Consider the following 27,023-nt stretch of genomic DNA (forward strand, 5'->3'; position numbering starts at 1 on the left):
GGCTCCGGCCTCCGCCCCTCCGGCCTCCGCCCTCCGCCCTCCCCTGCCCTGCCCTCCCCTCCCCGCGGCCGCGCCGCCCTCCGGACCCGCCGCGCCCACAGCGCCCCGGGCGGCCTGGTGGGGGCACTGCAGCCGGGGCGGGGCGGGCCTCGCCGGGCGGGGCGGGGCGGGGCGGGGCGGGGCGGGGCGGGCTCCCCGAGACAGCCCGCCGCCCGCCCCGGCCCGCAGCCTCCGCGGCGACTGCCGCTCCGGGACAAAGCGCCGTGTCCCTGTCGCCGCCGCGCCGCCCCGGGCCTCTCCCGCCCCGGAGGCTTGGCTGGCCCGCGTCTGGACGTCCGCCCAGGTCTCACCTCTAGGACCGACCACGTCCCCGGAGGCCGTGGCCCGCACGAGTCTACCAATGCGGTTCCCGGGGCCTTTCGGAGCCTCGGCCCGTCTCACGGGGCCGTGCGTGACGTGGGGAACCGCTCGGGAAAGTAACCGGACGTGTGCCTGACAAAGACTGGGGTTTCTTTTTCGGTTTCTGGTCGTGGACTGTCAAGCGGGCATGCCGACGCTTCTCTCCCCGGGGGGGGCGGGGACGGGACTGGGTTGTTCATCGACCTTCCGGTCCTGTCCCCGTCCTTTCGCTCCCGCTCTTTCCCCCCCAACAACCGCGTGGTCCCCGGGGAAAGGCGAACTACAGTTCCCAGGGTGCGCCGCGAGGCCCCACGGAACTACAACTCCCGGCGCCCCCCGCGGCGTTGCGTCGTCTCCCCGGAGTCGGGCCGGGACCTCCGGGTCGCGCGGCGTTCCGGAGCGGCCGGGAGCTCGGGGAGGTACCGCGGAGGCCCGCGGGAGGCAGCGCGGGGCCTGGCGCGGAGGCCCGGGCCTGGGAGCCGCAGGCATGCTGCGTCCCAAGGCTCTGACCCAGGTGCTAAGCCAGGCCAACACCGGCGGTGTCCAGAGCACGCTGTGAGTGCGGCCGGAGGGCGCGGACGGGAGCTGGGGACGGGGCTCGGGGAGGGACGGGGGCAGAGCGGCCGCGGCCCGCGGGGAGCACCGCGCTCTGCCCGGACCCTGCTTTCTGGACGCGCCCCGGCGGGAGGTGGGGCGAGAGCGCAGGCGTTGTTCTCGCCGCCCGAGCGCGTCCCTGTCGCTTACCGCCGCCCGCCAGGCTGCTGAATAACGAGGGATCCCTGCTGGCCTACTCCGGCTACGGGGACACGGACGCCCGGGTCACCGCGGCCATCGCCAGCAACATCTGGGCCGCCTACGACCGCAACGGGAACCAAGCGTTTAATGAAGACAATCTCAAATTCATCCTCATGGACTGCATGGTATGGAGAAGGGAGCCACTCCCTCTGTCCCCCAAGGGGATCCCCGTGGGGCGACCTCGCTCCCAGCCTGCATGGTTGGAGGGGCAGGGACAGGATCTCCGAGGGCTACTAAGAGCTGGTCTGCTGCAGCTCTGTGGTAGGCTGGACCTCAGGCAGCCTGCGGTGGTGAGCAGGGAGCTGGGGCCCCAGTGTCTGCCTGGGCCTCTGGTCTCTGCTGGCCGCTGGTCAGTCCCGGAGCCCTGCGTTCCTCTGGGAAGCTCTCTGAACTTCCTTACCGCGCCTCTAACGCGGCAGTAACACCCCCAACAGGAGCTCGTGCACACGGGCTTGTGAAGATCACGTGAAAGGATGTAAACCGGGCAGTGTCGTTACCCCAGAGCCACAGGCTAACGGAAGCACAGCAGAGTCTCCAGACCCTAGGCCCGTCCCTGCAGTTTACAGAAGAAGGAGCTGCAGACCAGAAAGGGGAAGTAGCCATTAGACTGTGAATTTCCCAGAAACTGTCTCATGCACCTTCGTTTGTTCAGCCAACAGATGTTGAGGTCCCTGCAGTATTCGCGAGCACTAGGGAAAGAGGAGCAAACAGGACCAAAGCTGCGGCCATGACTTCTCACGGCAGCTCAGGGTTCTATGTGTGTTATAAAATACGTATGTGAGTCAGAACACGAGGATGTAAGATACCGAAAATGCTACGCAAAACGGAAGTGAGGAGGGCACGTATCCGAGACAGTCTCACTGAAAAGATATTTCATTAAAGATCCAAAGGAAGTTGGCTAGCCATATGGCCATCTAGGGGAAGAACAGTTCTGACAGAACAGCAGATGCAAAGGCCCTGAGGTGGACTAATGTCTGTTCAAGGATCAACAAGGTTGATGTAGCTCGAGCGGCCTGGGAATGGGGGAGGTGAGTAGGAGGGAGGCCAGAGAGGCAGGGAGTGCTGCCCCTGGGCCCCAGTGCACAGCAGATGCCCAGTGGAAGTGTGCTGAGCCAAATTGAAAAGGCCCAGAGTAAACTCTCCCCAAAGGATTTCCACTGTCCTGGGGCTCCCTGCCTCGTCCTCACCCCATGTCCAACCAAGGATGCCATTTCCATTCTGCTGATGACTCCTGCGTGCTGCCTAACCTCAAATTGGTGCTGTAGGGCAGTCCAACATCTTGTCTGCACCCCAGCCGTAAGAAGTACCTGTGAAGTCAGAGCCCACACCCCCCAACTAAGACAAACGTGCAATGTGCTCCATTACTCCTCTTCTCCATGCTGACCCACCTCCTTAACTGAGTCAGACCTGCAATTCGAAAAGCTTTACCTTGGGAAAAGAAAAACTCTACATTGGGTTTGCTTGCATGTTCCTTTCGGGGTCTTTGGGGTGGACCCATAATAATGACATCACCCATCTGGATAGCCCTGGCCAGTTTCAAAACTCCGTCCTGTGTACTAGCACCCTCACCAGCTGGGAGGAGACGGGAGTCATGGGAAGAGAAACTAAGTTTCTGCGAGGTCGAGGTTCCTAGGGGAGGTCAGTTAGCCGGGGCTGTGCTGATCCTGGAGTCTGAGCTCAGGACCCCACGTCCAGGGCTGCGGCCAGAGCCCCTCGTCTGAAGCCCTTGCCATGCCCAGGGCATGGAAGGAAGATGAGAGGCTCTCGGATGAGGAGACCTTAGGGAAAAGCGAGGGCTAAGGGTGCCAAGCGGAAGCTTACATCCCTCCATGTCACCCCCACCAGGAGGGCCGTGTCGCCATCACCCGGGTGGCCAACCTTCTGCTGTGTATGTATGCCAAGGAGACAGTGGGCTTCGGAATGCTCAAGGCCAAGGTGTGTATGTGCCCGTCCCTCTGGGGCTGCGGGCCCAGCCTTTGTGCTCTTCGGGGCCCACTCCCACCCCACCACCTTCCTGGAGTCCACTGTGGGCCAACTCCCAGGAGCGGGGTGGGGCGGCGTGCTCAGCAGTGAGAGTCTCTCCAGCAGCGGACCCCGGGCCGGCCTGACTTCTCCTCCCTTCTTGCAGGCCCAGGCCTTGGTGCGGTACCTGGAGGAACCCCTAACCCAAGTGGCTGCCTCATAGTGGGCCTCGGCTGAAGCTGGGCTCGGAAAGGAGCAATGACCGTGTGGAGGGGCAGGGCTCCCTGGGAACCCTTTCTGGGTGGTGGGGGGAGAGCGAGACTTTGCTTTTTCCAAGAATAAACTTGAACTCCTATCTTGCGTGCTGACTGCTTTCTTGACCCGGGGGAGCCCAGGGAGGTGGGGTGGAGTGAGCATTGGTCCGGAGAGCCTGCCTCTCACCTCGCCCTCTGACAGCGGGGACACCGCAGCGACCCTCTCAGCCCTGCCCTCTGAGCTTCCAGAAGTTCGGCTCCCTGATGGGCAAACCTTTGGGAGTGATCTCGGAGGAGCAGCGGGCTGCTGGGGGGCTGGTGGTGGTCGTGTTGGACCGCAAGAATATAGGGCCCTGTAAGGCCAGCGTCGTTCAGTCCCACATGGGGGGGGGGTGGCTTTTCTGCTCTTGGGGTTGGAAGAGTGTGCACTAGCCGCCTACCAGGGCCCCACGCTCACACAGACCCTCCAGATCTTGAAACCCTTTGCAGGCAGGTTGGACCACAGGTCCTAGGGAGGGAGTGTCCGAGGCCTCTCAGGGGCCTTCCGTCTCCGGATCCCGCCCTGCGCTCAGCCTCCTCAGCCTGCCTGTCTGTCTCTGCTGCAGGTCTCCCCCTAGCCTGGGTCCTTACAGCGGGTCTGGACAGGGAGCTACCAGCCCCTAGCCCCTAGCCGGGCACCGTGGGAAGGGACCATCCCAGGGGGGAGGTAGGTTGCGAGTCTCAGCCCCACCCCGGGTGAGGAACGTGGCCCATCCCAGGCCCTGGGCTGCCGGGAGGGGCAGAAGTTGCCGTGTGTCCGCGGTGCTACTCCTGGAGTTCTGAACTGCGGCAGGGTGGATGGCACCCTGTCTCAGCTCCCCCCAGCTCTGTGTCCCCAGCCCCGGCCCGCCCACTCGCCCGCCCAGCGTGGAGAGCAGACACTCAACCTGCCTAACCTGTCTGACGTCACCCTCTCTCCGCCCACCTGGGCCCCAGGTCTCGGCACCCGCTCTTCCTGTTCTCAGCTTCCGTCCCCTCGGCTTCCTTGCAGCACCCCCACCTGCCGGAGCTGACCCTCCCAGGCCCTCCCCAGCCTCTAGCAGGCCCTCAAGCCCTCTGCCTGCGGAAGTTTCTTTACCCCCCATGAGCGGAGCCGCGGAGCCCGGTGTCCGGAGAGCCGAGGGTGGTGGGCATTGAGCCAACGCGTAGACCTGTCACCTCTGCCCCTGAAGCCACTCGTCCCCTCCATGCAGAGCCAGGATGGGGAACAGAGCCGAGGAAGATTATAACTTTGTCTTCAAGGGTGAGTTGGGGTCCGTAGGGAGCGAGACGTCAGAGCCAGAGCGCGTCTCCTGTCTTTTTACCTGTCACGGGGACCCTCCCGGGCCATCCTTCCTTCAGAGAGGAGAGCAAGCTGCAAGGAGTGGGACAGGGTCTGGTTCCTGGGACAGAAGTTCTGGAACTGCTGGGGTGCCCTGCTCCTGAAGGGATGATGTTGGCCGCTGCCCCGGTGGGGCCTGGTTAGGTCCCTCTGCTCGGTTGGCGAAGGAAGCCCGCGCCCCTAGGAGCCGTCAAGCGTGGTAGCACAGGAGATGGTAGATGGTCAGACTTCCGAGGGAACTTCCCTCCGGAGAAGAGAGGGAATAACCTGGAGAGGAAGGAAGTCCTGTTTCCCGGCGGACGTGCAGGCGAGAAGAGAAAGGAGAGCTTTGTCCATTTCGGGGTGAAGGCAGGGAAGACGTAGTGGGTTGCGAGCAGGGTCTGACAGAGCCCGGAAGACCGAGGGCTGCGGCCTTGTCTGCTGTCCCTTGGCAGCCCCTTTGGGCCCAGATGGGGTCGACTTGGCTGATCCTGGAGGCACGCAGGCATCTTTTCTGCTCCTTGACCTCCGCCCCTGCGCGGGACCCCTCAGACCCCAGCCCCTGGAACCCCCCCCCACCCCGTCTCCTTCAGGGCGGGGTGGACCACAGAGGCAGCCACCCCACCCCACTGCCTCTCCCAGCCTACGCCCCACCCTCCTGGAAGCTGGGACTCAGGCCACTCCGGTTGGGGTAGCTGTACTCCGGGCCCCTGTTCCAGGAAGAGGAGGCCAGGCGGCTGCTGCTAGTTTGCTGCCCTTCCCTGAGCCCTTCTCTGTGCCAGCCCGGAGTTTGGGAGCCTCCATGACATCCCTAAAGCACATCTCTGCTTTTGCAAGCGTGGCGGTCAGCGGCTGGACGGAGTCTTCTGGTCTCTGCTCCGTCCCTGACTAGCTCAGCAGGTGGGGGTCTCCAGAAGCAGACACTGAGAAGTCGGGGTACAGGGTGTCTATTCCGGCTTGACAGCAGTGAAAGGAAGGGAGAGGAGACACGGGGAGAGGGCAGACTGCGACACGGGGTCACAGAGCCTCGGCCGAGTGTGGCGGGCGTGGGGCGGCCCTCACCTTGCTTGAGCAGTGGACGTGGGCGGCCCCAGAGAGGCAGGTCCCCGCGGAGGGGGCTGGCGGCTGGGGGCTTGGCCTTCCTCGGAGGCAGACTGGGGCAGCACACCTCTGTGTTTGCGAGGCCAGCCGTGCTGTCTGGTGCCAGCCCCTTCTCCCCCTGGTGCCTGCTTTTCCCCATCTGTAAAAAGGGGATGATCGTGATCGCGGTACTGGCGTCATGGCGCCGTGCTGGGGACTAAAGGAATCAATGGTATCAGGCTTGTAGGACCGTGCCTGGCACACAGTAGGCCCTCAGCCACTGCCACCAGTTAGTGTCTCCGATTTGGAGATGAGGATGAGGCAGGGAGTAGCTGAAATGGTCACAAAGTCAACACTCGAACCCAAGTGTGTGGGGCTCTAAAGCCCTTGCCCTGAGCACCTTCTGGGCATAAGGGCAGGGTGAGGAGCCCACTCACTGGCAGGGGTGAGCCGGGAGGAGGGTCCCTGCCGGGGGATGGGGGTGGATCAGGAACACACACACACCCACGCCCACACTGCTCCCAGCCCTCTTCCTGCCCTGCACACCTTCCAGGGGACTTTTTAGATTTTGTAACAAGGAAACCGAGACCTAGAAGAGCTGAGCCTCTTCTTGTTCGAGGTCTCTAGCGAGTGAGAGGCCAAGTGGGGACCAGTGCCCAGAAAATGTGGCTCCCCGGGCACCAGCCTGGGGGTCCTCCTGTAATCCTGGGAGTCCTCCCAGAATCCTGGGTGTTCGCTCGGGGTGACTCAATTTGTGGGCTGTGCTTGCATCGGCCCTGCACCCCACTCCAGCCCCCAGCTCTGCCGCGTGGGTAAAGCTGGGCCCTGGACGTCGCACATCAGCCCGGAGGCTCTTCACAGCCCCCGGCAGATCTTGGCCCCTGGAAACCCGACGGTGACAGCACGGCCTGCAACAATCAGCCTGAGCGGTATCTCACTTCTCACAACAATCTAGGAAGAGATAGTATTTTTATCCCCATGTTTCCTGTGAAAACGCGTGTCAGGGTAGGCCTGCCCAAAACCCAGCCCCGTGTTCTTAACTGTGTCCCTCCTTGGGGACAGCTGGATTCTAACTTCTTGTTTTCTTGTTGGTTTTTTTTTTTTTTTCCCAATTTTATGTGTTTATTTGACAGAAAGAGACACGGCAAGAGAGGGAACACAAGCAGGGGGAGTGGGAGAGGGAGAAGCAGGCTTCCCACTGAGCAGGGAGCTCGGTGGGGGACTCGATCCCAGGACCCTGAGATCATGACCTGAGCTGAAGGCAGAGGCTTAACCGACCGGGCCCCGGGTGCCCCGGACCCTAACTTCTTACCCCCTGACCTTTCCTCCCTCCTCAGATGTGTTACCTGCCAAATGTTCTTCTCCCTGCATTCGTGTTCACATGGGGACTCCCTGCACACACACACACACGTGCACACATGCACACATGCACCCACACACGCACGCACACACGCACGCCGAGCCTCCCCGTCCTTGCGGCTCATACGCAGACAGGCACAAAGCCGTCACACTGCCTAGTCCAGAGACGTGAGCCCTCCCAGACCTACGCCCTGTCCGCATCCACACGCCCTGCCAACCTCATAGCCCTCAGCACCGACACCCACAAACAGCCGGTGGCCGGCGCCCCTCAGCAGAAGTGCAGGCTGACCAGACCAAGGGCCCTGCCAGGCCTGCAGTCCCCATTCTCGGCCCCTCACCTGGGAGTCTGGAACCCTCCGCCAGGAGGCTGGGCTCCTCCCTCGGCTTCCTGGGCTCGGCTCCCGCTCCCGATGGGCGGCCCCCAGCTCAGCCCTGTCTCTCCCCGGCCGGCAGTGGTGCTCATCGGCGAGTCGGGCGTGGGGAAGACCAACCTGCTGTCCCGGTTCACACGGAACGAGTTCAGCCAGGACAGCCGCACCACCATCGGGGTCGAGTTCTCCACCCGCACGGTCATGCTGGGCACGGCCGCCATCAAGGCGCAGATCTGGGACACGGCTGGCCTGGAGCGGTACCGAGCCATCACCTCCGCGTGAGCCCCCGGGGCTGGGGGGCGCTGGGGAAGTCCGGGAGTGCCTCCGGAGGAGAGGCCGCGGGGCCCCGCGCTCCGTGCCCCTACCCCGCCACCGTGAGCCCCAGGTGCGGGTACAGTGGTACCGACTGCCCTAGCCTCTGCTGCGTGCCAGGAGGCGGGGTACCAGGCACTCTCCGTCGGGCATGTGGCGTAATCCTCCAAGTTCCGGAGGACTAAGATGCTGTAATTAATCCCTGCTTAATACAAGAACCCCAGGCTCAAGCAGGGGTGTCAGAGGCACCTGGGATGGGGGAGGCTGTGGGATGGATGGAGAAGCGGCCTCATGTCTGCTTCACACTTGGCCATTTCTCGACACACGGGAAGGGTGCCCCCCGCCCCCCCAGGCAGGAGGAGCGTGAGGAACGTGCCCCTGAAGGTGGGATCCGGGAGGCCAACTTGATCGGGGCCCGGGCGCTTGTGGGTGGACAGCAAGGGCTAACCTTGGAACAAAAGACCCAAGGAAGCCGTGGCTAGAAAGGCAGGATGGAGGCAGCGGTTTCAGAGAAGGAGGGGCCGCTTTGGGGGTCCCCCCTGCCCCGCCGTACCAGCAACCCAGGAGGGCTGAGTGTCAGGCCCAGAGCCTGGAGACGCCCTGTCCCGATGCGGGTCCCCTGACCTCAGCTTTCATACTTCTCCATCTCCGGTACTCACCTCTGACCTTGCCTCTGTCCCCCTCTCTACCCGCTCAGGTACTATCGTGGTGCGGTGGGGGCCCTGCTGGTGTTTGACCTCACTAAGCACCAGACCTACGCCGTGGTGGAGCGCTGGCTGAAAGAGCTCTACGACCACGCCGAGGCCACGATCGTGGTCATGCTCGTGGGCAACAAGAGTGACCTCCAGCAGGCCCGGGAGGTGCCAACAGAAGAGGCCCGAATGTTTGCCGGTGAGAGCCGCCGCCACCAGCCCGGCCCTCCGGCGCCCACCTCCCCAGCCCCTGCTTCTGCCCCAGCGCCACAGCCCGGCCTTCCTCCACGGAGCCCCGACACGTGTCACTTCTGTCTCGCAATCTCCCAGCCCTTCCTCTCAGTCACCCTGTGTCCCTCATCATGTCCCACCACTTGCCCCAGGATTGTCTTTATGGGCAATTATTTGTCATTGACTTCATTTTATTTTATTTTTTTTAGAAGATTTTATTTATTTATTTATTTATTTATTTATTTATTTATTTATTTGACAGAGAGAGATCACAAGCAGGCAGAGAGGCAGGCAGAGAGAGAGGGAGGGAAGCCCGCTCCTGGCTGAGCAGAGAGCCCGATGCGGGGCTCGATCCCAGGACCCAGGGATCATGACCTGAGCTGAAGGCAGAGGCTTAGCCCACTCAGCCACCCAGGCGCCCCTGTCGTTGACTTTAAAGTGGGCCGCTCCCGAGACCCCAGGGTGTGACAGGTGCCCTCCCCATGACCTTCTCCATTCACGATCTCCCCAGGAGGCCTCTGGGGTCAGAGGCAGCAAGCGGGTGGTCAAGGGTACAGGCTTGGTGTCCGGGGCCCCGCCTGGCCGGGCCTTTGTCCAGCTCTCTGTGCCGCTGGCCTTCACCTTCCTCTTGCATGAAAAAGGGATCCTGGGCGCCTGGGTGGCTCAGTGGGTTAAGCCTCTGCCTTCAGCTCAGGTCATGATCCCAGGGTCCTGGGATCCAGCTCTGCTCAGCAGGGAGCCTGCTTCCCCCTCCCCCTCTGCCTGCCTCTCCTCCTACTTGTGAGCTCTGTCTGTCAAATAAAGTAAATAAAATCTTAAAAAAAAAAATCTATGCATAAAAAGAAAATGGAAATATTTAAAAAAAAAAAAAAAAGAAAGAAAAAGGGATCCTATTCAAATCTCCCTGGCAGGTGGTTTCAAGGGTGGAATGAGCTGCACATGCCAAGGGGTTAGCACCTTGCAAGTGTCCCCAGTACACACAGGGTCAATGTTATTATTACTGTGTTGCCTTTCCTGCCAGAAAACAATGGGCTGCTCTTCCTGGAGACCTCAGCCCTGGATTCCACCAACGTGGAGCTGGCCTTCGAGACGGTCCTCAAAGGTTAGAGCCCTGCCTCCACTTGGCGGCCCCATTCCGGTCCTGAGGCTTCCGCGGGCAGTGGTTGGAGTGCGGCCCGCCAGCCCTGGCCTACCCCGGATGATGCCTCAGCCCCTCCGTGGGCCCCCAGCCTCCTCAGAGCCTCCCCAGCGCCCACCCACCCCACCCCCAGGCCCGAGGCTTGGGGAGGGAAGCAGAAGGCCACATTTCCCAGGGAGCTAAGCATTAGCCCTTCTCCACCCAAGTAAGTAGAAGGGACGCGGGTGCCCAAACTCCACTTCCTTCCAGCAAAGCCTCCTTGAAGTGTGAGCCCGCGCCGTGTGTGTAGGGGGAGTGCGGGCTCTCGGTCTTCTGACCCCATCACTGCCCTCCGCCCCCCCTCAGAGATCTTCACCAAAGTGTCCAAGCAGAGGCAAAGCAGCAGCCGGACCGACGCCATCACTCTAGGCGGTGCCCAGGCGGGGCAGGAGCCGGGCCCAGGTGAGAAGAGGGCCTGTTGCATCAGCCTCTGACCCCGGCCGGCCCCTACCCGGCCCCCGCTGGCTTTTTGGTGCCCCACTCCCACCCCGGGTCCAGGACCTCTCCGTGCCCTGTGGTTGCAGATGTCAGAGTGGCCCCACGGAGCTCCACGAGCTTCCCGTTCCCCCCACCCCTGTCTCTCTATTACCTGTCCCTCCCCGAATCCGCCCCGCCACCACCACACAGATCAAGCCCTCAAATAAAGCTGTGTTTTGTACCAACGTCTGGCCAGCCTGCTGCCTCCCATCCCTGCCTCCCCTTCACCTCTGGCCCCTCTGAGCTTGTGTTCCCCTCCCCCACCCCCAGCCCCCCCACCACACCCACTGCCCCCCAGGGCCAGCTGCCTCTGGAGTCCTGTGGTCTGGGGACAGTGCCAAGGGGGAGGGAGGTGCCCACCCTTCCCTCTGCCAACCCCCAGGGCAGGTGGGGGAGGGGGGACAGCGCGGCCAAGAAGGGGTATCTGGAAGGAGAGACAAAGGAAATCACCGTCAGGCACCATCTGGTGCCCAGGGCCCTGGTGCCAAGAACTGAGGTCACTCCAATGCCAGGGGTGAGGGGAGGAGGCAGGGGGAAGTGCTGGGAGAGAAGGGGGGTCACGGCCAGCCCTGTCTGTGTGCGCCTGGATGTGGGAGGTCCGAGCGTCCTGGCCAGTATGCAGTCCTGACCCCAGAGAGGGGGGAGTGTGGGGTATAGCGACGGCGCCACTCCACTGGGATGACTGGGGAGGGTCTCCCAGCACTCGGTCCCGGGCCTGGCCGTCCCCTGCTCTGCAGGACAAGCTGCACCCCCCCACCCCTCCCCCCGGGAGGTGGTAAATGGGGAGGAAAGGGAGACTCAAGCAGCACCCTATGGCGTTTCCCACAAGGGGGCAGGGCCCCCAGAGTCACACTAGAGATGAACCCCCCATCCCGGCAATTCCCGAGGTGGCCCCCCACTCCGCCCTACCGCAGGTCAGACCCACACGCGGAGAAAGAGGCCAGAGCCTTAATTAATAATACTTTTAATAAAATTAAGTTCTTAATAGCACATTTAATACAGTAGCCCTCCCCCTTCTTGGTTTCTCTGCGTTTTGTGCAACATCACTTTGACTTGATTATCCGTGGGTTCGTCGTGTTTCCTGACTTTACTTTGCTTCTGAAATAGTTTTCCTTGGTGGATTTTTACGTGTCCTCACTAGATGCCTCAAATTAAGTCTGACCACAATCCTACTCTACTTTCTACAGTGGAGACCACCCCCCTGCCCCAGGGCTGTCTCCCCTCCCACCCTACCCCACCCGCACCCTCCAGCGGGAAGGGGAAGCCCTCCCCACCCCAGACTCTACCTTCCCAAACTAGCGGGGTTTCTAGGACAAAAAGAGCAGGGGGGACTCTCCCTAGGTGAGGTGAGAAGAGTAAACCGGGGAGAGGGAGATGAGTTGGGGGCTGAGGGCCGGGGAGGGGCACAACGGAGCCTCAGGTGTGATGCTGGAGCAGGTCCCCCATGCTCCCTGGGACAGGAAGGGAGGGCCGGCCCTGATGGAAGGCAAGTGCTAGAAAACACGAGGTGATTTCTCACATGCAAAGCCACGCTCCCCGGTTTCCTGTGGGGAGGGTGAGGTGCCCCCAGGCCAGGGCACCCGGGGCAGCCACGTCCTGAACACTTAGAGCTGCAGGTGGCCTGGAGCACAGGGCTAGGGGCAGCGTCCCCCCCCCCAACCAGTCCCTGCTGCCCACCCCCTGCCTTCATACCCCTGGGGGCTCCCCCGTTCTCCCAGGCCTTCAAGGACAGTATCTCCACTGTACCCCAGTGGGTGGGAAGTCCTTCTTGGAGTCTAACTTCTAGGAGACAAAGCAGGCCCCGAGAAAGAGCCATGACTGAGATTGTTAATCCCACGGAGGCCAAAAACTAAGTGGGAGCGAGGACAGGGGACTGACCCCCAGCCCTCATGAAGCTCCAGGAAGGTGGGACATGTGTGCGTGTCTGTTTCTAGAATGACCTACCAGGCTCTTGAATCAATTCCCCGCGTGGTTAATCGAGGTTACACTTTAAGTAGGACTTCCTCGGGCCTGGGAGAAGCAGGTCCGGGAGGGTCTGAGCTGGGAAGCCTCCACCCTCCCCAAGAGCCCCAAGAGGACACAGCACTTAGGAGTAAGGACTGCTCTGCAGAGACCTGGGGGCGGACAGGGTGGTGGGCCCCCAGGGGCGAGGGCACAGGCGAAGGCGCTCACCTTCCCCTCCGCCCCGGCCGGCCCAGCTCCCATGTGGCCATCTTTCAAAGACCCAGGGGACGGAGCCCCTCACCTGTTTGTCCTACCATTTAAAAATCCAAGGATTCTCAGAACCAACCCCAGCAGACCAGAAGCTCCGAGCTCAGCTAGCGGCCTGCTCCTGCCCGGGGTCTGGAGATGGGGGCTCCCCACATGCAGGGTGGACTTGACCGCTTCCCTCATCTACTTGCCTTTCGTTACAACTTTTATACATTCTACTGGACCCAGGGGCCCTCGATGCTACTAAACTTTAAGCTATCTGAATATCGTCTACTAAGTAACTAGTAATTCTTTCTTTTTCTCTAGGATTATATGAAATAAATTTGAATTATTATTATTAATAATTATTCTTTTCTTTTAAACCCCTCGGTTTCTTTCTTCTTCTGTCTCTCTCTCTCTCTCATTTTTGGTTAAACAAAACAAAACAAAACAAAACTAGTTCTCTTAAATCTCGCACCTTTCTGAGGGTTCCCGCAGGCCTGCTAGGCCTCGCTCTGGACTTCCCCTCCCCACTCGCCCCTGGGACAGGGCAGGGGAGGGGGGTGCAGCCCAGGATCCTCAGTCCAAGCGCTCTTCCTTTCTTGTTAATCCCTTTCTTTGTTTGGCTCTGCCGGCTCCCCCGGGGGGGAGGGGAGCGGGGAGGGGGGCCCATGGAGTGAAACCCAATCTACTAGGGGCCCCAGAGGGACCAGTTTCCCTCAGGCCCCCCATCTCCACCACACATCCCAGGACGCTCCCCACAAAAAGCAAATGACATTCCTCCCCAAATAAAAGTGGGGGAAAAAAGGAACGTAAACCCGAACATATATTAAAAACACTTTTTTTTTAAGATTTAACTCTGAATACAAATGTATTTTTTTTTCTTCTTCTCTCCCTACATATATTCTAAACCTTCTAAAGTTTTTTTATTTTTTTTAAGGATCACTTTATCATAAAATAAAATATCCTTTTCATATAATAAATTACCTAATAAAAAGTCTTTTTTTCATATTAGCCCAGGTTCTTTGCTACATTTATACGGTAATAAACGCCTTTATTAAAATAGAATATTAAATTATAAAGAACTGCTTTTTTTTTTTTTTTTTGCTATTTTTGTTTTGTCTCCTCTGTGTTGTTCGCCTATCTCGCTCCCTCTCACGCTCTTTCTCTCCTCTGTTTTGTCTCTCACTATGTGTGTTTTGCGTTGGTTTCTAGGTTTGGCTCAATTAGTAAGGGCGGGACTGAATTTCTGAGCCCCCTAGCCTAACAGTCTTCTGCCTTTGTGGGTAAGAAGTGGAGAGGGGGAGGGGGATCGACAGACAGACATCCCTTCTTCCCACCCCCCTCCCCACCCCCCCTCGGCGACTGACCCACCGAGGGCGCCCATTTGGTTTGGTTTCTATTGTACACACATCTCAGGATGGCTCACATTGGCGGGAAGGAGGGAAGTTGTCACAGGCCACTTTCCTGACTGTGACCTCCTTCCTCTCCCCTCCCTGGCTGGTGGTCTGGAGGGGCAGGCTGAGGAGAGGTGAGTGAATTCACAACAGGAGGAAGGAGAGGAGGAAATCCCCCCTGTACCTCCATCCCTGCACCCCCTCTCCATCAGACAGAATGGGACTCCCCGAGCCTAAGTGCTCAGAGATCACCTAGGACAGTCCCACCCCACTATATACAAGAATCGCCTGGGACCCCCCCAGGGACTCCCATCCCCCACCCTCTCCTGGCCCGGCCAGCGGAACCAGGAGGGTGGGAGGCTGGTGGCAGCCCCAAGTGAGCCTTAGGGAAGCAGTGGGGGTGGGGGGGGTGGGGTCCTAGGCTTGTTAGCAATACCGGACCAGAATGTCGCACCCCAACCCCGCCTGGTCCAGGACTGAACTCTCTCTGAAGACCCAGCCTCTCCCCACAACCACGATGGGTGGGACAGAGACTTCATGATTTGCTCGCTAATAGGGGTTTGGGTCAGGTCCAGAGAGGGGGCGCAGGTCGTGGGAGCGGCAGGGGGAGGAGCAGCCCCTCCGTGCACCAGCCTCTCCACCTGCCTCAGGCTCCTTCCTGCCCCTTGAACAGCAGACGCGCTACCCTGTCTCTCCTCTGCCTGCCTCCAGAAGATCCAGCCCAAGAACTGTTCCCTAAATACAATGCCCAAGGATGGTAGAGGCAGAGGTTTGACCCCTGATGTACCCCAATATTAGTCCCCTCCTCACATTTTCACTGAGAATGGGGATACATTCTATCAAGAATTCGAGGTGTTTCTTTGGAGGAGTGGGGAGGGCCTCCAGGTGCCAGAAGAGGAATTAAGGGGGGGTTCATCCAAATGCTCTTCTCCCCTACTTCTCCCCAAGGGGATGGTGAGCCCAAAGCTGGACTAGAAGGGGCAGGAAGGAGGGGAGAAGGGAAGAAAGAGACAGAGGAGGACAGAGCTGGGGACGACAGCCATCAAGGGGAAGCAGAGGAGAGCTGGTGGAAGGAGGAGAGGAGAGGACAGCCCAAGGGGAGGAAAGATGGGGAGGAGAGGGTGAGGGGCGGAGAGGAGCTCACTCTCCACACCCCTCCATCCAGCTCTGTGGGGAGATGAGCCCTGAGCCCTTTATGGATGGACATGCCTCCCCTCCAACCCCAGGGAATCTGTGCAGACTCTGAAAGGGCCCCAACTCCCTCAGACCACTGGAAACCCAGGAGCAGATGCCCAAACGGGGATACGGCGGTTGGGGGGGGGCTGGTGGGGGGTCTAAAGGGTCACACAAGGAGGTCAAAGGTCAGGGCCAGAGAGGGCTCTCGAGGGCTGGAAAGAGCACCTCCAGATACAGATGGTAATTCTCCCCCTCCCTTTCCCCAATCCCCTCCAGAGAGGAAGGGGTGGTGTGGCGCAGATGGGGGGCTGGGCAGAGGGGGTCAGGATGCCTTAGCGGGCCCCCTCTGGCCAAACAAAAGTTTCTCGTAGCTGCTTCCAGATAGAAGGGTGTGTTGAGGTATCAGAGTTGTAACTCTAGTAAAATTTCCTGCCTGGCCCCCTCCCAACCTTTCCAGGGCAGGGTGGCCAGAGGCTCTGAAGGTGGCCCCCCCTCCTAGCCACCGTCGCCTCCCCGCCCCCTCCCCACGGATCGAGTACGTCTAAGCACCTTGCCCACTGAGCCCACTGATTTCCAAAAGGCCCGGGTGGAAAACAGATCCAGGGCGGGGTGGGGGTGGGGGCGCCCTCGGCCCAGGGAGGGAGCCCGGAGGCCCGGGGCAGGGGGCTTAGGAGAATATTCGGATGGCTTGCGTGGCTGTGATGTGGCAGACGGGACACTCCGGGTCCGTCCTCTCGCAGATGCGAACTGCGCACTCCATGCAGAAGAGGTTGTGTCCGCAGGGGACCAGGGCGGCGGTCACCTCGCTCTCGAAGCACACCATGCAGTCCCGCCCGCCGCCGGGGCTCCGCAGGCCGCCGCCCAGTTTGGAGAAGCCCTGCAGCGGCTCCCCCGGCGGGCGTCTGGGCAGCCCGGCCAGCTCGGGCCCCGCGGAGGCGGCGGGGGAGCGGTGCGCCCCCGGGGGCGCGGCGCGGGCCTTGGCGGACGACGACGACGACGAGGAGGCGGAGGAGAAGAGCACCGAGGTGGGCGTGGCGTTCTCCTGGCCCGCCCAGAGCGGGGGGCTGGTCTCGGCCACGCCGTAGTACACGTCCTGCTTGCCCACGCCGTAGCCCGGGAACAGGTAGCCGCCGTAGCCGAAGTCCCCGCCCTGCTCGCCCAGGCGCGGCGCCTCGAAGCCCGAGTCCACGGCGCAGTCGCCGATGCAGCCCAGGCTGTTCTGGCGGAAGGTGGAGAGCGGCTTGCAGCCCGGAGGGTGCACCCGCCAGGCCTCGGAGTAGCGGCTGTCCAGCCCGGCGTCGGGGCTCCCCGCCAGGAAGTCGTTCTCGTTGTTGTACTCGAGGATCTTGCCGGTGCGCACGGCGATGTGCGTCTCGATCTCCTCGCGCGCGCGCTCCACGTTCCCCGGCGCCCCCGTGATCTCGAACACCGGGTCGCGGTCGCGGCTCGGCGTGATGATGTACGTGTTGGTCTGCTGCTGGATGCGCTTGATGGTGGCCCCCTTGGGGCCCACCACCAGCCCCACCACGCGGTAGGGCACCCGCACGCGAATGGTCACCTGGCCGGGCAGGGCGGGAGCCACGCCGAAGGCGGCGCCGGACTTGTTGCGCGAGGCGCGGATCATGGAGAAGTGCTCGGCCGCCGAGATGATCTCCCGTCGGGCTGTGGCCACGTCCTCCCGCCGTCCGGTCACCATGAACACGGGCTCCTCGCCGCGCACCGGCGTCTTGATGTACGTGTTGGTCTTGGCCCTCAGGGCTTTAATCTTGCAGCCTGGGATGGGGGGGGGGGTGCAGAGAGAAGGAAACTCACAGGGCAGGAAGGTCTGCGCCGGGGCCAGTCCGCTCCCCCATCGCCGCCCCGAGACGCCCGGCCGCGGGGGCGAGCGCCAGCGCCTCCAGCAGCCCGCCCGGCGCCTCTCGCATCTCCGCCACGTCAACCACAGATTTCCAAACGTGCCGGCCTTCCCTCCGGTTCCATGCGGGACCCTCCCGACCCAATCACTCCTTGCAACCAGGGAAAAAACCACTGACCCTCCCAGACAAGCTGCTAACCTCAAATCGACTAACTCCACCCAACCACGCACCCTGCCCCCAATTTCTCTGATTCCCGGCCACTCACAAACTTCCAGATCACTTCCTCACACACCCAAGCCCGTCACTGACCTGGAGCTTTCCACAGACCCCCAAAGTACTCAAGAGCCCCACAATCTACTCCTGACTTGAGCTCCATTCATTAAAAGTGTCCTCCGGTCTATCCAGGGACCACTGGCACCCATTTGCTGTGCGACCTATGATCCCCTCCCATGCCTTCCACGCATGAATGTCTCTCAGAGGGCCCCAGATTCACAGCGAGTTTGCAGCAGCTAGCTGAGTGTGGGAGACTGGGAAGGGTCTGAGAATCAGAGTTTCAAGAGGGAAAGAAGCGTGAAGACGCCGAGAATGGTGTCTGAGGGCCCACCCCTGACCCCCTGTGGACACTCCGGCCACCCCGTCCGCTGGGGGCGGGGGACCCGAGCCGGGCTGGGGACTGAGGCACTGGGGGGACCCATCCTTGTGCTCTGAAGCAGGAGTGGGTTCCAGCTCGAAGACTGCAGGGAGAGGCAGGAAGAGAAAGAGGACCGCCGAGACAAAGAGAGACAAAGAGGGAGAAGGGGAGAGAAGAGCCAGGGGGGCCGGCGCCGCCACCGCATCTCTCCAGGCTGCGGTCCCACGATGGCCGGCGGGCGAGCCCCTCTCCTCCTCTCCCAAGTTCCCTCTCCCTGCCCTGAGCTTCACACACGGCCAGGCTCACGCGCTTTCTCAGGGCACACATGCTACACGTGTGTGAGTTCGCACACACATGGACCTAAGAGTCACGATGCACCGTGTGCCTTTATCTAAACAGTACTGGCGGTGCACACCCAGGGTGCACACGCGTGCACATGCACGTGCACACACGTGCCACAACACACACACACACACACACACACACACGGATGGCCTGTGTTTGACCTTCCATACACCCACGCTCCAACCTCCAACATCCCCGGCCCTCGAAGGGCACGCTCCTCCACACACCCACAACTTTTGCCCCCCAGGCACCCGCACACACGTTCACACCCCTCTCCAGGTACACACTCCCTGACCCCTTTCTCATCCCCCCACCAAATGACCTCTTCCCCCCCAAAACCAATGCCAGCCGTCCTGGCTTGCTGACTCTGCCCCGGCCCTCCAGCCCCAGGCCTGAGGTGAGCTCATAGGCGTCCTCTCTCTTTCCTTCACTCCAGATGGCTTCTTCTCTAACCCCCCCGGACTGGCGGGTGGGAGGACGGAGTGGATTGGGGGCAGAGCTCCTCACCTTCAAGAGACCTCAGGAAGGAGAATTTGCTCCTCCCTTTTTGTCTTCAGACCTCTTGGCAGCTGAGAAGTCCTACCTGTTGTCAAGCCCACATCCTTGCTGCTTTAATGCAGTCAGTGCTCGTCCTAAGTGTGAGGCACCAAGGGGTGAGGAGCTTGACTCCTTCTCCTACGACTCTCTCCTCCCGCGGCCTCTGAGAGACACCTGGGTGCTGGCTCTAAGTTCTGGGTCCATCAACTTGAGTGGGAGCTGGGTATCTTTGGGGGTTGGGGTGAGGCAGACAGGCGGGGCCCGGAGGTGCAGAACGGGTGGGCCTCACCCTGGGGTTTGGAGCCTGGAGAAGCGTGTCTGGAAGGGAAGGCCACGGGACTTCACCTTTCTAGAGGTCAGAGAGAGGCGTGCTGGCACTGCAGCGGGGGAGGGAGGTTAGACGAGAGGAAGGACTTCCACGTACTTAAGGACCAAAGGGAAGCCTCCTTTCTTGGAACAGGAGGAATGCCCCCACTCGCAAGAGAGCCAGGCCCATCTGCTGAGAGGCAGAAGGATGACTCCATGAAATCCCGGGGCCTCCCAAGGCCGGCCGCCCGACGGAAGATACCAGTGTCCCCGCCCAGTTCCAGGGCTCCGGGTCCTAGTTTCTGGCAACAGGATGAGATCCAACTTTTGGAACCAGAAATCTCAGGAGATGAAGCCCCCCAGGGGGATGAGGGCCGCGCACGGGGAGTGCCGTCTTCCCTTCCTCCATTCTGGATCTCACTGCGAAATGCCCCCAACCCCCAAGCACTTCGGGGAGATGAGATGGGGTGTGCTGTTGGGGGGGTGCCCCCCTGGCTCGCACCCCCCCCCCCCGGGGCCAGCAGCCGGCCTCCTCCCTCACTCCCGGCCCGGAATGCAGCCCCTCTATTGTTCCCCACTGTGGGACCGCTCCTCCCCCGCTCCTCCCCCACCCCAGACCTCCCCAGCCCAGCCCTCTTGCGATTTCCAAATCCCGCCCCCCCCCACTCCCCTCTGGGAAACCAGGAGAGGGAAAGGTCCCCAAGATCCCGTCTGCTCAATCTGGACCCTCACCAACACTCCCACCCGCACCCGCCCAGGGATGCTGGAGCCCAGGAGGGTGTGGTATCAGACACACTAGGCTGGGTTAATTCTACACCCCCCACCCCACAGCACACCCAGACACACGCCCTCCGACCAAGCCTCCACGTGAATGTTTCTCCCCCCCCACCCGGCATGCCCCCTCCTGCCCTGTCCTAGTCCCGTACTAGGAGAGACCCCTCTCCAGGCCTCTGGCCCCTGGCCGTGGCCAGCCCAGAACAAAAGCCTGAGAGGGAGGAGGACAGGTCCACGCCAGGACGCCGCACTTCTCCGGAGGCAACCCTTCCCAAACCCCACAGACCGTTCAACTTTGGTGTGTGGGTGACCACAGGACTCCCTCCTCCCAGCAGCCCCCCTCCCCACCTCTCCCCTGGGCTGGGACCCTCCCATGAGCCACACCCCCTTCCATTCCTGCACTCAGCCCAACAAAGAGACAGATACTCAGTCTGGCTTCCCTGGCCAGGTCTCCCCCAAAGTCTGTAACTCCAGCTGTAGGGGGTCCCAGGGGTGCCCCCTCCCCAGCCCACCAGCGGATCCCGGAGCAGGGGCCTCTGAGTAACTCTTTGCACATTCCGCCAGCTTTTCTGGCTAGGAGTGGACATCCCCTCCGGACAGCCTCCCAGGATTGGGAGACCGATCCCCTCCCTTCTCCCTCTCTCGAGGAGAGGGTATTTCTTTGTCTACGGGCAGGGCCCTCGGGAAGCAACTATCTGACGAACAGTCCCGACTGGGGGCGGCAGGGAACTTTGTGGCACTCGGGAATCGGGGTAGGGGGCGGGTCCCCCTTTGTGGGGAAGGGACAGAGCCCGAGGCGGGCAAGGAGAGAGGAAATGAACTTTCCGTGCTGGGATGGGGTGCCCCCCACTCCAGTCCCTCTCCGCGGTCCCGGCGCCCGCTTACCTTGCCTGCCCACGATCTCGGCCACGTGCTCGGAGGTGGGCACGGGGACACACTCGGTGGTGTTGCTGCTGCCCTTCAGGCGCAGCTCGGCCTCTTTGTAGAGAGCGCAGAGCTTGGCGTCGCTGGCCCCTTTGGGGGCGGTGGGGGGCTGGGGCGTCTGCGCCGCGGGGGCCGCCGGCGGAGCGGCCGGGGGCGCCGCGGGCGGCGGCGGCGGGGCCGGCTGCGGGGGGGCGGCCGGCTGCGCGGGGGCGCCGCCCCCCCCACCTCCCCCGTCCTCGCCCGCCGTGGGGGCGGGGGGCTCCCCCAAACCCAGGAGGCAGAGCTGATCGAGAGCCAGCTGAAGGGCGCGCTCGTCTTCCAGCAACCCTCGGTCCTTAGCGCTTCCCCCGAAACATCCTAGTTCTCCAAAGCCCCCATTTCTTTCCATTATTCCAGATACCACTAGACTAGGCATGGCGAAACAAAAGCTGGGGGAGAGAGGGAGAGAGGTGGTGGAAGGGAAAAGAGGAGCGAGGAGGGGAGGGGAGAGGAGGGGGGCGTGTGGGGAGGGGGGAACAAAGAACTGGGGAGGGGGGAAGAAAGCGAGATAGAAAGATAGACCCTCCCCCTAAGCCCCCCTCCCCAAACACCCTGTAACCCGACTCCCCTCGCCCCAGCCCCCGGGTGGGGGTGGGGGGAAAGAGAAGCAAAACCGAGGAAGCAGCTCTCCTTTCCTCTCCGGGGGCGACGGGGGGCGGGGGGCTGCGGGATCTCTGCCCCCACCCCTCCCGCCTCCGACCCGGGCGGCTCTAGACCCCGCCGTCCAGACGCCCCTCTCGGGCTCCCGCACCAAGCCCCGGTCCGGGAGCGGCGCCCGGTGGCCCCCAGTCGAGCCCAGCCCCTTCCAGCGCTCAAACTCTTTTGTTTTAAATGAACTGGATGGAGCAGCATGGAACTGCGGGGGGGCCGCGGGGGCGCCCGGGGCATGCCGGGAGTTGTAGTTTCCCGCCCTCGGGGGCGCGGGCTCGGGCTGCCAGCCCTGCGGAGGATGGGGACGTGCCTTCGGTCTCTAGCCCCGCTCGGAGGCAAAGCGGGGGGCGGGGTGGAAGGCGAGGTCCCTAATTTCTCCGAGGGGCGGGCGCGGGGGACGGAAACGGAGCGGGTTGGAAAAGGCTAGCGGAGCGCCCCCTCCCCAGACGGGGTCCCCCCCCCCGCCCCGCCACCCCTACCCCCGCCCCCGCCCCCGCCCGGCCGGCCCGGGTCCCCCTTTCTTATGGTAATGAGGGGGCGAGGGGCGGGAGCCGCCCGGCCGGGTCGCCGCGGCCCCCTCCCCGGCCTCGCCCCCTCCCCGCGCGCGGCCTCCCCGCCCCTCCCTCCCCCGGAGTCGTCCCGGCTGCGGGCCGCGGGGACAGCCTCTCCGCAGAGCAGACAAAGCCCGCAGCGCGATGCGGGCGCCGCCGGGCCGTGCGCGCGGTGGAGGCCAGGATGGGCTGCGGGGCTGGAGGGCGGGACCCCCTGGCAAAAGACGGGGTGCGCTCCCCACCGAGCGGCAGGCCGCCCCCCACGCCCTCCCGCCCCCCAGTCTCGGAGATCTGAGCGGCACCGACTGGGAGGTGAGTTAGTTCTCGTCCTTCCGAGCGGCCGAGGGGAGCGGGCGGACTGTGGAGGATGGGCGGGTGCAGGGAGAGGGGGAAGCGGAGGGCCGGGAACGGGGAGGCAGGGGGAGTCTTAGAGGCAAGATGGGACCGAGCGGTTTCGGGGGAGAGCCCTGAGCTCAGGGCTCGGCAGAAAGAGGGAGGGGAGACGGGGTCGACTCGGGACCCAAACTTGCTTCAGGCCCGGGCCCCGCAGACGGCTGGGGGGGGTGGGGGGGGGTCTGCTCTTTGGCCTCCACCATCATTCCACGCGGCTCCCCCCGCGCCACTGAGAACCCATTACTGCAGCTCCTTTGACTCTGGACCTTTGGTGAAAGTAAAAAATAAGTTTCTGAGGCATGAATTGGACAGTTGGGTACTTCTGGAGGGAGTTGGGGAAGTCGGAGTGTGATGCGGTGTCTTCTCCCCTCCTCCGCGTCCCCTGGACCTCCAGCCTCTCTTTTGTCACCCTTTTCATGCCGGGTCTCCGAGACCACGGAGGAAGGCGCTGCAGCCTGAGGCCTGGAGGCTGGGCTTTAAGGAGAATTTCCCAAAATAATTGTTTGGGAATGGGTGGGTGAGCCTCCCGTGGCAAGGGGTCCTTTTCTGGGGTGCCTTGGAAACCAAACATCTGAACTGGTTTGTGAGGTAAAGTCCTGCCTGGAGGCAGGGAGCCAAGGAGGTGGCCTCACAGAGGCCGCACTGTGAGGCCGCGAGGGCCGGCTGTGCAGCCCAGCTCACTAAGCGCGTTCTTGGGAAGAGTGGGTTTGAGCACCGTGGGGAGGGTGGGGGCCCTGGAGGGTCTCAGGAGGGGTTGGCACCCTGCCGGGCTCCCACTCCCGCTGAGCTGAGGAGGGGAGCCTGCGAGGAACCCCTGGAGAGCCCCAGCGTTGGCCAGGGGTTCTCCCTGGATGGGGGAGGTCACGTAACATTAACAAGCTTTATGGCTGGAGTGGGAGAAGGGGTGGAGAGGTGGGTTCTTGTCCCTGGTCCTTCTGCCCCAGGAACAGGGATTGGGGAACCTGTGCCCCTGGGGACTGGGGGCTCTCACGGGGAGGGGGGGCTCCTACTCTGTGGCCCGGGTGACTGGTTTTCACCTTAAGAGAAATAGCAGCCAGCTCCATGGGACTTACTGTGAGCCAGGCATTTTTGTCACCAGCTGGTCTGAGCCTTCCTGTCCCCACCGAAACAAGATTCCCCCTTGACACCCAGCCCTGAATTTGCCCTGCTTCCCCCTTCCTCTCTACTAAGCTAATTAAAGCAGGAGGTTAATGACCAAAGAAGCCTTGGGGATTTGGCCAGGGTGGAAAACAGAGGACAGAAACAAGTGTGTGTGAGTGGGGAGGGGACAGCTGCTGAACGGGAAGGGTGGATTAAGGAGCGGGGTAGGGGAGGCGGAGGTCCCTGCGGGACCCACCTCGCATATCCAACAAAGACCAGTCAGCCCCTTGGTCGTGTTCATGCACCCCGCATCCATCCTCGGGGTCCCACTGAGGCTCCAGACCAATACCCGAGGTTGGGAGAGGCGGACGTGAAGGCGTGCGGCTGGAGGACAGGCTATGGGGGTGTGAGCGCACGTGGACCTGTGGCCCGGGGGCGCGCCTGCCCAGAGACTGTTTGGGACATGTCCACCCAGGGTGGGGACGGCCAGGTTGCCCAGGTGGCAGAGGAGCCCAGAGGCGGGCTCCTACGAGCCAGTTTCCCTGGGACAGTTCCATGAGTCCTTCTCCGGCTGTCCCGCAGGCTGATGTCCTCCTTTGTTCAGGGGGCTCCCCTCTTCCGCTGACACTTGTGTTGGCCAAGCTAGGTTTCTGCGCACCGGCCCTCCTCTTCCTCCTCCTCCTGTCTGGCCTGATCCAGAATTAAGGCCCAGGCCCTTCCTTGAGCCATTTTGCTTGGAAAGAGATGGTTATGCCCACCCTACTCCACCCCTCACCATCTGCCTCCTGGCCAGAAAGGTGTGTGGGCGGCAGATCCCTCCACTTCAGGGCCTTGGAGCACAAGCCTCTCTTTCCTCTTTGTCATCGTCCCTCACCCCATCCCCGCCCTGGCCACCCAGTGCCCGGTCCCCAGCGCTGCCCAGGGCCGAAGCTCAGGGAGGGCGTGTTGACTGAACCGCACATTCGAGGCTTCTCGGCATCTGAGGCAGAACCAGGGGACACACAGGCCGCTCGCTGCTTCTGCCCCTTGGGCCATCATTTCCGGCTGAGCCTTGATTTCCTCATCTCTGAAATGGAAAAATAAGTCCCAGCTTGGCTCCTCTTGGGCCTTCGGTCGTTAGTGCTCTGCCCGGCTGCCCTCCCCTTGCGCGCCTTTAGCGAGATTGCGGTCCTCGATGATTCATTCTCATCCACTCATTCTCCCAGCTAACTCGGGTGTGCGAGTTGCTGCAGGAGACCCCGACCCACCCTGGGTCCCCTGGAGCCAGTTCTAGATCTGGCCTTGCAGGGAAGAGATGATCCCAAACCACCAGCACAGAATTCCAGAAATAATTGCCGTGAGTCCTGGAATGCAGGCAAACTCTGGGCCTCTGGCGCGCGGGAGCACACGCGGGCCAGCCTCCTCGCCTCGGGCCCGAGGAACAAAGGACCCCGTGGAATTGTTGCGCTGGCTGCCTGCGCAGCGTGTGTCTGTGTGCAGGTGTATCTGGGTGCACGCTTGGGTGTCCGCGTGTCCACACGTGTGAACACAGAACCCAGGGCTTGCGTGGGGGCTGTGGGTCAGGAACCGGGTGAGTGATCCCACCCGTGCTTGTCTGGGTGTGGAGCTGGGTCCCTTCTCTTTTCCGAGCCAACCTTTTATCACCACCTCTGCAAGCACCAAGGGATGGGGCACACGTCTAGCACCTGCCCCTCCTGTGTGCCATTCTCAGAGCCCCTAGGGAGGGAGAGGACACAGGAGGCTGCTGTCAAGCTGTCCCACAGAGCTGGCGGGCCCTAACGGAGGGCATCCTAGTGTACCCCTCTCCGCTCCATGGGGCCGAGGTGGAGACGGGGGGGCTCCTCTCCTATGTGTTACAGGGTCTCCCTTTCCTTGGCTGAATACCCCTCCCTGGGGGAAGTCCACCTTGCTATCAAGCACCGTTGTCTCCTGCCGAGACGGCAGCCCGTTTGCTCTCGGTTGGTGGAACACGTGAGCTCATTAATTTCAATGAGGATGTATTAAGTAAAATCTGTAGGACACACAAAAGAAAGATCAGGTTTGATCTCTGCCTGCAGCAAGCCACAGAAACTAGCCGATGTGACCCAGAGAACGTGGCCAAAGAAGATTAGGCGTGGGGGGCAAACGATCTTTGGGACTCGGAGGGCTACAGAGGCAGAGGAGCAAGGAGGACAGAGGTCCTCCCGCTGTTCTGGACGGGTCTCCAAGGGCTCTGAAGCCCGGTCTGAGGTGTGGACCTGGACAGACGCCACTGCCCTTCCCCCGGGCCCACTCCAGCACCCCAGCCCCAGCAGGTCCCCTGCTCTCTTATTTCCCCAGGGAGAGCGGCTCAGAGGGGCTGGGGTGGAGCCAGGGTCCCCCAGGACAGCTGGCTGACAGGGCCTCTCCGGGACTCAGGGCTGGACCCCGGCGTCCGGGAGGCGGGTGATACGGGAGCTGTGACAGTTGGTCCCCAGATTCCTCACCCAGTGGCGCCAGCTCTGGTTTCGGGCTGGGGAGGGGGAGGGGCACGTGGTGCCAGCCTGGGCTGGGTGCTCTCTTGGGGCAGGGAGGTGAAGGCCGTAAACATGCCCTTGCCGGGTCATCGAGAAGGGACTTTTCCAGCCCCTCTCCGTGCCAGGTGCCGAGCTAGAAACTGAAGGGGATATTGACCCTCAAGACACAGCCCGCCCCAGGTGAATTAGCAGATCCAAACCACGTGCTGGGTGCAGAGAGTGTCCTCGGGGAAATAGAAGTTGAATGAATGAATGAATGAATGAGCATTGGAACACGTTCATCAATTATCTGATGGCCTCATTTCATTTCTAAAAATTTTTAAATTTAATTTAATATATTTTTAAAAGATTTTTGTTTGAGAGAGTTGAGCTAGAGAGAGAGAGAGAGCATGAGCCAGGAGAGGAGTGGAGGGAGAGGGAGAAGCAGGGAGCCTGACGTGGGGCTCGATCCCAGGACCCTGGGACCATGACCATGACCGGAACTGAAGGCAGACACTCAACCGACTGAGCCCCCAGGCGATTCTAATGGCCTCATTTTACAGAGGAGAACCCAGGCCCTGTGACTCTCTTATGCTTTCTGTTCCATGCGCTGTCTTTTTTGGGAAAGGGAAGAGGAAGTCAGAGGGAGGGGTGGGAAGGGACTTGCCGTTTCCTGAGCGCCTGTTGCCGGCCAGGCTCTCTTCTTGGCCTTTACAGACTTGATCTCACTTCATCCCCTTCGCAACTCCATGAGACTAGAAATGCCGCCTCTGCTTCACATTAAGGACCTATGGCTCAGAGAGGTTAAGTAACTAGCGCAGTCCACACAGCTGGTAAGTGCCCTCTGGCGTTGGGTGCCAGATCTTTCTGACGGCGGAGCTTAGGACCCTGGGGGGAAAACAGTGACACCCAGTGAGTGCCTGGAGGCAGGGAGTGACCACTGAACCTGGAGCAGTCTGGAGAGGCTTCCTGGAGGCCCTGAAACATGAGTGAGGCCACTGTGAAGGGAGAGGGCTGGAGGGACGACTGGCCTTTGGTGCCACAGGTGCCCACGGAAGCCTGCTGGTGGGGCAGGTGGCCCCCTGGCGTGGATCACAGGTGGAGGACCAGCGTCTGTGAGCCTCGACCGCGAGGTGGCGCTGCAGGCCGACAGCTGGGAGCGGCTCCGGCCTGGACTGGACATTAGGGCCCAGATGTTCCTTCCCTGCCTCCTCAGGGGTCACCCGGACC

General features: G+C 61.9%; 3 protein-coding genes across 5 annotated transcripts; 2 read left to right on the top strand and 1 right to left on the bottom strand.

Annotated features, from left to right (window-relative positions):
- The first annotated feature begins 178 nt into the window (after positions 1-178).
- Positions 179-3,511, top strand: LAMTOR2 (late endosomal/lysosomal adaptor, MAPK and MTOR activator 2). The gene is made up of 4 exons (XM_080823836.1): positions 179-954; positions 1,157-1,319; positions 3,040-3,129; positions 3,323-3,511. Exons 1-4 carry the CDS (start codon positions 548-550, stop codon positions 3,377-3,379), a joined length of 717 nt encoding a protein of 238 aa, XP_080679962.1. The 5' UTR covers positions 179-547; the 3' UTR covers positions 3,380-3,511.
- Positions 3,512-4,413: 902 nt separating this feature from the next.
- On the top strand, positions 4,414-10,631 carry RAB25 (RAB25, member RAS oncogene family). 3 transcript variants are annotated; one of them, XM_080824746.1, is made up of 5 exons: positions 4,414-4,692; positions 7,642-7,837; positions 8,569-8,762; positions 9,816-9,896; positions 10,278-10,631. In XM_080824746.1, the coding sequence occupies exons 1-5, from the start codon at positions 4,650-4,652 to the stop codon at positions 10,403-10,405; spliced, it is 642 nt and encodes a 213-aa protein (XP_080680872.1). In that variant the 5' UTR covers positions 4,414-4,649; the 3' UTR covers positions 10,406-10,631. The 3 variants fall into 3 exon arrangements, 2 of the variants coding, with proteins under 2 accessions (XP_080680872.1, XP_080680873.1); XR_013968037.1 differs by having other exon boundaries at positions 4,508-4,692; positions 9,816-10,137; XM_080824747.1 differs by lacking the exon at positions 4,414-4,692 and having other exon boundaries at positions 6,963-7,837.
- A 5,247-nt stretch (positions 10,632-15,878) lies between these two features.
- On the bottom strand, positions 15,879-20,999 carry MEX3A (mex-3 RNA binding family member A; the record flags this gene model as incomplete). The annotated part of the gene is made up of 2 exons (XM_080825040.1): positions 15,879-16,984; positions 20,546-20,999. The coding sequence occupies 2 exons, from the start codon at positions 20,997-20,999 to the stop codon at positions 15,879-15,881; spliced, it is 1,560 nt and encodes a 519-aa protein (XP_080681166.1).
- Between the last annotated feature and the right edge of the window lie 6,024 nt (positions 21,000-27,023).

The sequence above is a fragment of the Martes martes genome (genome assembly GCF_963455335.1).
Source record: "Martes martes genome assembly, chromosome: 15".
Taxonomy (NCBI): Eukaryota; Metazoa; Chordata; class Mammalia; order Carnivora; family Mustelidae; genus Martes; species Martes martes.